General features: G+C 38.1%; 1 protein-coding gene across 1 annotated transcript in view; it reads left to right on the top strand.

Moving 5' to 3' along the window:
- Nucleotides 1–11,723, top strand: part of DAPL1 (death associated protein like 1) — a 44,078-nt gene that overhangs the window by 22,186 nt on the left and 10,169 nt on the right. The window contains exon 3 of the mRNA XM_044669852.1: nucleotides 5,293–5,353. Within this exon, the coding sequence (XP_044525787.1) occupies nucleotides 5,293–5,353 (61 nt within the window). The remainder of the gene's footprint in view (nucleotides 1–5,292; nucleotides 5,354–11,723) is intronic.

Genomic DNA, 11,723 nt, shown 5'->3' with positions numbered 1-11,723 from the left:
GGGAAGGGAAGGGAAGGGAAGGGAAGGGAAGGGAAGGGAAGGGAAGGGGAGGGACAAAGGAAAAAGATCTAGAGATCAATAAATGGGACAGGGAGTTGTACTAGGTGAAAGTTCCTTAAAAATGAAACAGATTAATGGGGATTTGGAGAAAGGAGTATGTCTCCTACTCTTTTTGACCAAGAAGGATGAGAGAAGTAGCACTCAGTACTGGGGAGGGCAGCCAATAATTCAAGGTCTTCTCAGGGAAAGCTAAATTTCCATTAGGCCAGAAATATAGAAAAAACATGAAGTGAAGAGATCTAGGACAATGAGAAGTGTGTTAAGAATGAAGCTGGGTTTGTAGAAGTCATAATGAAATAGGCAGGCAGAGAAAGGGCATGTTTTATAGAGGAAAAGGGCTTAAAAGGCTAGGGATGGGAGTACAGGGAATAATAAAACTCAGCAGATATTGACTCTGAATGATGGAAATAAAGGCACTGAGAAGTTTGCCTGTCATTGCCTGGAGAAATGATATGTTAATAGAGGTCCCCCACTTCTAGCTTCCTGGGCTAGATCTCTCATGGGCTCAGGATCTCTTTCAGTTCTGAAAATCAAGGGTCTTATCAGAATCAACAGCTCACTGCCAAAATAAAAGGCAGCAAAAGTCAGTAGCAGGCCTGATAAAGGGATGTAAACTGGGCAAAAAATTTACCTATTCAGTAAACTTAGACACATACCCCTCCTGGGGCTGGGGGGGGGGGGGGAGTTGAACTAGGCCAGCCTCCTGAGCCCTCAAATGGGTCATTGCTCTAGGACTCTCCAATGAACCTAAATCCTCCTAAATCCCAGAATCCCAGACAATTCCAAAAACTACTAAGAATCCACAACCACATGAAAAAATGTTCAAATCACTAATAATAAAAGAAATACAGACCAAAACAATTCACACCCTGCAATTGACAAAAATGACAAAAAATGGCAGCAGTAAATACTGATGGGGATTATATGAAGGTAGATATACTAATATTTATTTGTTGGACTGTGAAATGGTACAGCCATTTTGGAAAGTAATTTGGAATTATGCAAATAAAGTGACTAAAATGTCCATATCCTTTGAACCAGAGACCCCCTCCCCACACTGGGCTTATAACCCAAGGAAGTTTATTGATAAGGAAAAAAGTTCCCATATATTCCAAAATCTTTATAATAGCACTTTTTGTGATAGCTAAGAACTGGAAACAAAGTAGATGTCCATCGATTGGGAGATGGCTAACTAAACTGTTGGTTTGTGGCTGCAATGGAGTATTACTGTGTCATAAGAAATAATGCACGTATGACCCAAGACAATCCCGAGAGACTTGTGAGAAAGAATGCTATCCATATCCAGAGAAAGAACTGTGGGAGCAGAAACGCAGGAGAAAAACATAAGATTGATCATGTGGTTCGATGGGGATATGATTGGGGATTTTGACTCTAAATGACCACTCCATTGTAAATAAAAATAATATAAAAATATGTTTTGAATGATAATACATGTACTGCCCAGTTACATGTACTGCTCACTAGCTCCAAGAGGTGGGGAAGGAAGAGGGGAGAGAAAGAACATGAATCATGTAACCATAGAAAAATATTCTAAATGAATAAATTAATTTAAAAAAAAGAAATAATGTATATGATGAATACAAAGAAGCATAGAAAGATCTCTATGAACTGATACAGAGTGAAGTAAGCAGAGCCAATGAAAGATTATACACAGTGACTGTCAATGGAAATGGAAACAACTATGACACCCCAAAAAATCAGAAGCAAATGTAATGAAATTATAAAGAGCAAGTTGGACTTAAATGAAGACAAATGAGAAAAAAAAATACCCCTAATCTAGTATAGGTAGGAGATCCACAGGTATTATGCATTGCCCATGTTTTTGGATTTTCTCCCTGTCAAAGTCAATTGTGCTGACTTTTTTTCCTCTCTAAAAAAAAAATGCAACTTAGTATTTTCCATATGTGATGCCTCTCAGGGAAGGAAAGGGGGAAAGATAGCTGAGATACCAAAGGGATGTAAGGAACAGATAACATCGATAAAAATTTTTGAAATAAATCCTAGGCAACTAAGTCAGAAAGAGAGCCAAAGCCCCTGGTTTGATTCTAACCAAATACAATTTGGATAAAATCTGAAGCCCCCTTAATTCCTACAGTACAAACTCATTGTTCTTGCCCTAGTCCTATTGGAATATTGCCTGGGTATCCTTCCATTCTAGTGACCCAAATGCAGCCCAAACATTTCCTTAGTTTTCTTTACAGATTCTCCTGTTGACACTGGCTTTGTTTCTGGCACCTCCCCTATTTGTTCTCAAGCTTATCTCACTGGCACCTCCTTCAGAGTGACTAGAAACTTTGATTCCTGTGGATTTTGGTCTTTACCCAAGGACTGCGGCTGCTCTGACAATTGAGGAGATTTTAACTAATCCAAAAAAAGGAAATATTTCTCTCTCTTTGAAATCTAAGTAGAAAATATAAACAGTACTTACATGTACCTAAACAATCATTTTATATGTTCATCCCCCCACTACTTGCTGATTAGTCACTTGGATCATAGATTTAGATTTGGAAAAGATCTTAGAGGTAGTCTAGTCTATCCCCCTCCCTCATTTTTTCAGAGAAGGAAACAGAGGTCTTAAATTAAATTATTTGATCAAGGTCACACATCAGAAATCAAATTTAAATCCAGACCCTCTAACCCCAAAGCCAATGTTCTTTCTACTATATTATACTGTGTGATGACTTTGTAGACTGCCTAGTATAAACTCAAAATTATATTATAGACTTTCTTTATTTGCTTGCTCTCTCACTCTTTCTCTCTCTTTTGTTGTCTGGTTCCAGTTCATGTGTGAAACAACTATTCTCACATTATTTGGAAAAATATGTTATTTCATCAAGATTTTTAAAACTTAACATTTGTCTTTCCTCAAGCTCCTTTTCTTTAGTTTTAAATTTACTGTAGTTTATTTGGCTTATGGTTGTTTCATTGTTTCTTTCTTTCTTTTTTTTTTAACCTTTACCTTCTCTCTTTTTATCAATTCTAAGACAGAAGAACAGCGAGGGCTAGGCAAAAAAGAGTTGTGATTTGCCCAAGGCCTCACAGCTAGGAAGTATCTGTGGCCAAATTTTGAACCCAGGACCCCCTTCTCTAGGCCTAGAGATAATTGCTCCTGTTTCATTCTCTAAATCCGCTTTTTCTTTTTTTACAGTCTTGAAAGAGACCTTATTATGGCCTAAAAACTAAAAACATCATTATATTAACACTATTAGATTTTTTTGCTTATCTGAGTATGCAAAATATCTTAAAATATACATTTAAATGCTTAAAATAGACTTTAAAAAAGGGTTTTCTTTATTCTAAATGTTGGAACATTTGTTCTTATGTGTGTATATATACACATGTATTCCATATATCCACATATGTAATACATATGTTCCCTATGTGTATATACATGTAAATAATTTTTTTCTTTATTATACCAGGTTTCATCTAGACAACTAAGTAGCATAAGACATAGAATGCTGGACTCAGAGTCAAGAAAACTAGAGATTGAATGTGTTAGCCTCAGACACTTACTAGCTGTGATTCTGAGTAAGTCACTTAACCCCTCTATGCCTCAGTTTCCTCATCTGTAAAATAGGAATAATAATGGGGTTGTTGTGAGGATCAAATGAGATAATCCCATGTAAAGTGCTTTGCAAACCTTAAAACACAAAAAATACTAGCTATAATGCTAACACATGTATAATCCAGATCAAATTGCTTGCCAGCTCCAGGAAGGGGGAGGGAGGGGAGGAAGGGAGACAATTTGGATCAGAAAACTTATGTGGAAATTTGTTATTCTGTGTAATTGGTAAAATAAAATGTCTTGATAATTAGAAAAAAAAAAAGAAAAAGTACTATTATTACTGTCATAAGACCGGCCCTTGGGTATGTACTGGTAAATGTTTAACAACCTGCTCTCTGCCAAAAAATATAAATAAAATGTAGACATGACACACTTTTAAATCTAAAACTGGCTTCTTAACCTTTTCTCCATCACTTTCTCAAGTCTAGACAATCAATAAAACAGTATATCAAGCTCCAATTGGCAGCATTTGCCAATTTACAAAGTAGAAATGCTCATGGTGGAAAATGAACAATCAGCTGGTTTTTAGCTTTGTCCAACAGCCCCCTGCACTGGCCCAGAACCCCAGACGAGCCTGAATCCTCCCCTGCTCTCGGGGTCTCCATCATTCCTTTCTCTCTGGCCTCTGGAAAATGGAGGCACTATATTAATACTGACTTATGCTGCAGGAATACTGAAATGAGAAAGAAAATGGCAACTGAAATGTATTTAACAGCTAAATGATGGGAATGAGGATTATTAACAAGCAGGAGTTGGTAGAGGAACCTGAGAGAGAAGCCTGGAAGCCTCTCGGTCCTTAAAGATCTACCTCTGCTTCTGGGGTGAATGTATTTAATCACTTCAATGCAGCGTTTTCTTGGGTGAACAATTCTCATTACATTTTCTAGGAAAATTGCCTTTTAAAAAAATGGAGAACGCTTCAGAGTAAATAAATTACTAAACGTAATAAATCGTTGTCTTTAATCCTAGTGACTGTCTGGGCTAACAAATATGAGCCCTTCAGATGCCAAATGCATGGTCTCCCTTGGGAAATTGTACTGTCAGGTCGCACCCGGATGTAGTGTGACAAACCGCCCTGCAACCCCAATTCTGTCTACAAAGCTTTGCCAGCTACCTGGCCACCAAGAGCCGTGGTTCTCGTCTTGGAGCCATAGAACGAAGGGACAAAATAAACATTTACATGGCACCTACTATGTGCTAAGCACTTTGCAAATATTATCTCATTTAAACCTCACACCAACCCTGAGAAAAGAGGGGAAAGAAGGGAATAAACATTTATATGGCACCTACCATCCGTCGGGCACTGTGCTAAGCAGAAAGCTTTCTGCAAATATTATCTCATTTGATCCTCATGATAAGGAAGATGATATTATTATTCCTATTTTACAGTTGAGGAAACTGAGGCAGACAGTGGCTAAGAGACCTACCTTGGGTCAATTAGCTAGTAAGTGTCAGAGTTGAGATTTGAACTCAAGTCCTCCTGACTCCAGGGCTCTTCACTGTACCAGTGGGGCACAGAAAGCAGAAAGTTGTGTAAGGCATAGTCAAAGCAGGAAATGCATCCCCATATGATATGGGAGTGTTTTAAAGGGAGAAGGCAGGAGGCAAAAATCTAACAAGAAATTTCTTTTTTGTCTTTACAGTACTCTTGCCAATGTTGCGAAAATGCAAAGCATGGTTATGTTGAATGATACACTAGAGAAGGTAAGTGTGTGGGAGGAATATACTCAAAGACACAAAAATATGATGTTTCCTACTTAACATTTACCTAAGATCCATAACTAGGGCAAGGCAATCGAGACCTTTCCCCAGGCCACCAAAATTTAGAGAGAGCCTACAGTATGTATGTTCCTTTCAGCATCTAAAAACACCTGAGTCTGGCATCTACTTAATAAGAATTAGTTAAAATAGAAAACTACCACATGGTCCTTCTATCATCCCTTAGCTACCCCTCAAATGAATCCCTCTTTGTCCTTGTTTGCTTTTTTTTTTTTTTGTCCATGCATAGGGACTTGTGTCCCAAGGTCCTATCTCTCCCTCCCCTAAATTGGGGGGGGGGTAATTAAGTTGATTTAGGGTGTGCTTTGCACTGTTTGTCTCCAGGCACCAAAATTGCCAGCTACGCCTCTGGCTCACCTACCAGAGGAATCGGCTCCCAGAAAAGAAGTTACTTTCCATCAATGACAACAGAGCATAGAACAGTTCTGCTAAGAGAGGTCACTTTTCAAGGCAATGTTCCTAAAGTGGATGTTTAATAAATCACTTTGAAAGTAGAACAGGAAGCAAAAACAAAAACACGTAACAGAACTTGCAAAACTGTACCTCAATAACCCAAATCCGTTCCTAGGAATATTAGCCTTTTTAAAAGAAACAAAGAAAAAATAGGCTTTGTCCCCTCTAAAATGAAGCCATCCCCACCCCATCTCCACTACTCTTGGCAAAGCAAACGCTTTCCAAATTTACTACAGAAAGGAAAGTCTTGATGATGGGATGAGAACTGACAATTTGAATGAGGGCAGAGGGAATGACCAGGCTCAGGTGGATTTAGGGCTTGTGCAATCGGTCATCTTATGTTGACATCCTATAGTTTGTTTAAGGACCTTCACAAACTCTTGCCTGACAAAATTTCTTAGGTGGACAGCTAACTGGCACAATGAACAGAAGGGCTGGGCCTGGAGTCATCAAGATCTGACTTCCAATCCAATCTCAGACACTTACCAGCTGTATGACCCTGAGCAAATTACTTAACCTGTTTGCCTCAGTTTCCTCAACTGTAAAATGAGATAATGAAAGTATCTACCTCCTAGGATTGTTTTGAGTATCAAATGAGATCATACCTGTTGTGGATGTGGAATCTAGAAGTCCTCAAACTTATAGCCTAGAAAGATCTAATGAACATATAAATTACATCTTTAATGAACATATAAATTAAATCATTAAATCTTTCTAGGCTACAAGTTTGGGGGCTTCTAGATTCCACGTCAACAATGTAAAGCACTTGGCACAATTTCCTGACACAAAGCAAGTTCCATATAAACATTAGTACAGATATTTTCATTTTTTAAAATGTTTTATCTTTATTTTATTTTAATAACAAATTTATACCTAAGTTTTCCACAGTTATATGATTCATATTGTCTCCCTCCTTTCCTCCCCCCTCCCAGAGTTGACAAGCAATTCACTCTGGGTTATACATGTTTATCACATAAAACATATTTCTATATTATTCATTTTTATAAGTGAATAATCTTGTAAAACCAAAACCCCAATCATATAGCCAAATAAACATACTGATACTTTCAGATGTTGGTAAGTGTTCCCCCACACACTGAAGTAAGAAGTTGTTGTTGTTGTTGTTCAATCATGTCTGACACTATGTGACCCAATTTGGGATTTTCTTGGCAAAAATATTAGAGAGGTTTGCCATTTCCTTCTCTAGTTCATTTGACAGATGAGTAATTGAGGCAAACAGAGTTAAGTGACTTGCCCAGAGAGTCACACAGCTAGTAAGAATCCAAGGCCAAATTTGAACTCAGGTATTCCAGACTCCAAGCCCAGCTGACACTTTATCCACTCTGCCACCTAGCTCTCCTGGAAATAAGAAGACCTCTGTTCAAATATTGGCTTTTCCACTTACTTTTTGTGACATTATTGCCTCTCTAGGTTTCAGTTCCTTTATGCTTAAAATGAGAGACTTCTAGGGTCTCTTTTCGTTCTAAATCTCTGATCCTAAGTAACTGTATTCCAAACTTTAAGAAGCTACTTCACCTGATGTTCTTACATTTATCATCAAGTTGATAAGCGCTTATTAAGCACCTATTCTTTGCCAAGGGGGAGGGATAGAGGAAGACCTCTAACAGCTCTGCTCCCCTTCCTTTATAAAAGCGCCAGGATCTCCATAAACCAGTGGCAACAAGCCTAAACAAGAGATCTGCAAAATATTACTGTCAAGTTGAATGAAATGAGTGATGCATTGCTCCATCTCCCTGGTCCCTTCTATCACACAATTCTTCACTGGCTCTAATTTCTGGGTCTGTTCAATTGTTTTGTTCTGAGGGGTGGTTTTTTTTTTCCTATATCAGTAAAATGAAAATATGTTAACACCATCTGGAATACTGAAAGGAGAAACACATAGCTCTGGATACAAAAAACAGCCTTCCAATGTTGACAACTCTTTCAGATACCTCAAATAGAATCAAAGAATTTCTAAGCTGTGCAAGTCGTCAGAGGTCATCTAGTCCAACCCAAACCCCATCAGGCATGTCTTTTGTAACAAAGAGAGGAATGGTGATTGGCCATCAAGCCTCTCTTTAGTGATGGAGAAAGAACTGCCTCTCCATGTAACCCATTCGGCTTTTGGACAGCTCTAATTGTGAGCAAGTATATCCTTATATCAAATTGAAATCTGCCTTTTGGCAATTCCTACCCATCGTTCCTTGTCCTGCTCTCTGAAACAAAACAAGCCTAATCCCTCTTCTGCATGACAGCCCTTCAAATATTTAAGATCACTCTTATTTGCCACGTCAAACATTCCTCTTTCTTTTCCCTGTAGAATGTGGTTTCACATGTCTCGCCTAAGTAGCATATCCTTTATTTCCTCTTCAGACCATATTTTCTTTTCTCTGTTCACTGATTGATTTTTTAGCATGGTGCTGTAGATTCAGTGTTGTGCTTAAGAGTCAGGAAGACCTGGATTCAGATCCTGCCTCTGAAACTAACTAGCTGTGTAACCAGAGAAAACCATTTAAACTTTGCAAGCCTTTCCTCATCTGTAAAATGGAAATAATCATTCCTATAGTGCTTACAGTGTTTACAAAATTTAAGTTAGATAATGTACGTAAAGCAGTCAAGCATTTATTAAGCACTTACAAGTAACTATTTATTAAATAGTTAAGCACTTATTAATCATTTACTACTAAGCAGGGCAGGTAGATGGTGAAGTGGATAGAGTGCCAGGCACAGAGTCAGGAAGACTCTTCTTCCTAAATTCAAACCTGGCCTCAGACACTTCCTAGCTAGATGACCCTGGGCAAGTCAATTAATGCTGTTTGCCTCAATGTCCTCATCTGTAAAAAATGAGCCAGAGAAGAAAATGACAAACCATTCCAGTAGCTCTGCCAAGAAAACCCCAAATGGGGTCATGAAGAGTTGGACATGACTGGAAAATGACAGAACAATATGAAGTGCTAAGGATGCACATATAAGAAAGTCCTTGCCCTTAAGGTGCTTCTACTCTAATGGGGAAGCTAACACATAAAAGATTTTTATTCACCTCTAGATCTGCTGTTATTAGCCTTCTCACACTGTCAGAAAATGATCTTGAAGCCATGTAGTCCAGAACATTGGGTTATATTTCTGATCATCATTAAGATTACTCCTTTCCATTGTTTTATTTTCTCCTAGCCCTAGTCTCCTGCACCTACGCTCATTGCATGTTTACTTTAGGACCTAAATCTAAGGCATCTTTTTGTTTATTTTTTTGCTTTTTTAAACCCTCACATTTTAAAGTCAATATTGTGTATTGGTTCCAAGGCAAAAGAGCCATAAAGGCTAGGCAATTAGGGTTAAGTGACTTTCCCAGGGTCACACAGCTAGGATGTGTCTGAGGCCAAAATTGAACCCAGAGCCTCCCATCTCTGAACTTGTCTTCCTATTCACTGAGTCACCTTGCCATGTCCAAGATTCTAGAAGGACTTTCTAGGGGTTCCTGGAAAGAGGAAATGACCATTATAGTAAACATTTTTAATCTATATGTCTCCATCAACCCCAAAATTCACCTAGGATTTTAAGTTTGTGGGGAAGGGCATAAAAAACAATCTATAAAAATCTCTGCCCAGGGGTTGGCTATTGTTTGGAATTATATCAGCATTTCAGAAGGCCCTCACCTATCCACCCAAGTTCTGACCTCACTGGAGACCTACTCATTTTGTAAATAACAAAAGGCGAAGTGACCCCTTCTAAATCATTTTTATTTAATGGGATGGAGGTGGAGATTTTCAGAATTTAAACTAATGACATTCAAATTTTTGAATCTAAACTTGTGACATTTTATCTCTGTGGACTTAAACTTGTGAAACCCTACCTCCATTTCCATTTGTAAACATAAACAAATGTAAATTGTTTTCCAAAAATACACAGTAACCAAAATGCTTATTTAGAATATTGTTTATTTCTGAGGCACTGGATATACTTTATTTTTAATAAATCACATTTATTGTGTTGTTTCACAAAGCACTTTCCTCATCATGATCCTATCAGTTAGGTCATACAAGTGTGGTTTGTCCTGATTTTATAGATGAGGAAACTGAATTTTGGGAGAAATAATTTACCAGTGGTTACCTAACTAGTAAGTTGCAGATCTTGAATTCCAATCCATGGCCTTTGATTCTGTGTACAATGGTTTTTTGTTTTTTTTTTACAACAACTTTTGTTGTTCAGTCATTGTTAAACCTGTACAAATCTTCATGACCCCATTGGGGTTTTTTTTTGGCAAAAGTATTAGAAAGTTTGCCATTTCCTTCTCTAGTTTATTTTACAGATAAGGAAACTAAGGCAAACAGGGTAAAGTGACTTGCCCAGGGTCACAGTTAGTACGTGTCTGAGATCAGATTTGAACTCAAGAAGATGAGTCTTCCTGCTTCCAGGTCTGGTACTCTATCCACTTTACCACCAAGCTGAAACGTAAATGTGCTATATAATTGATATTATATCACTTGCCTTCTCAATGAATGGTAAGACTAGAGGGAGGGAGAAAATTCAGAACTCAAAAAAATTTTTAAAAGGTGTTAAAATAAATAAATACTAATTTTAAAAAATAAAAAGAAAGTAAATGTTCTAGATGGATTCTAGGCATATTCCTACATAGGGCTACAGGTAGAATGGCAGATAGAGTTGTGCCCACTTTCCAAGTTCTTAGACAGGTCACTAGTCAAGTCAGTGAGTCTTTTGTGAAATGGAATTGGCAAAAGAAGGCTCTGGAGAGGAAGCTTTCCGTTGTTTTATAGATGAGTGTCCTGTCGTGGGAGTATCTTTGAGTTTCACTGACTCCGTCTGGATGTTTTGTTGTAAGCACTTTGCTTAACCGTGTGTGGAAATTGAAGTGTCAACAGTAGACTTTGAAGTTAACACCCTGTAAAGATGAATGGGAAGAAGAAATAGCTGTCTGGTACTAGCATCCAAATGTGGGGCTCTAATGGCGAGCACCGGATTGGTCTCCATGCCTCAAAAGTGGCTTTCACAAACAAACACAACTAAAGGCTCTTATTCTTTTCTTTACAATTTTTCTCTTTTTAACTGACTAGTTACAACCAGAAAGGCTGCCTGGCAGAGTATATGGGGGGGGGGGCTAGCTGTAGAAGCAGGAAAGTCTAAGTTCAAGTTCTGTCCCAAAACAATGTAGCCCTGGACAAAACTTCTTCTACCTTCAGGAAACTCTCTAAGACTATTTCATTACAAAAGGCTGGTGAATTCCATGCCTGGAAAGAGTTGTCCTACTGGGAATTCTTGTCACATCTTCAGACATCTTAGATGTGTGACCCTGGAAAAGTCACTTAACCCCAATTGCCTAGCCCTTACTGCTCTTCTGCTAGCTAAGTATCTAACCAATACTTCAGTATTGTTTCTAAGACAAAAGGCAAGGATTTGAAAAAAGGGAGAGACTCTTAAGCCCAAGATGCAAATAAACTCTGGTTATTTTGATTTTCTATTAATTTATTGATATTTCAAGGCTGTTGCCCCCTACCATCAAGGCTAAATAACATCCATTTAGTTCTACCCATGAACTCCCTTTTCATGTGGAGTCAAAAGTATATCTCTGTTCCATAAATTTTGCTGCCATAATCAAGATTCTCTTACCCTAAGCTCAGATAGGGAAGAAGAAAAAAAAAGAAACTTGATTTCCAATAATTCTATTATTCTAGACGGTGATAAAGGAAAATTTAGAGCTCTCACAAGATTAGACACCAAAAATTAGCTGAAAGACACACTCTTCCCTACACCACTCCACTTCCAGGGAAACACTCTCACTCTCTCTCTCTCTCTCTCTCTCTCTCTCTCTCTCTCTCTCTCTCTCTCT

This window comes from Gracilinanus agilis, chromosome 3, assembly GCF_016433145.1.
Source record: "Gracilinanus agilis isolate LMUSP501 chromosome 3, AgileGrace, whole genome shotgun sequence".
Lineage (NCBI taxonomy): Eukaryota > Metazoa > Chordata > Mammalia > Didelphimorphia > Didelphidae > Gracilinanus > Gracilinanus agilis.
The sequence above is the reverse complement of the archived record's forward strand: the minus strand, read 5'-3'. Positions and strand labels throughout refer to the sequence as shown.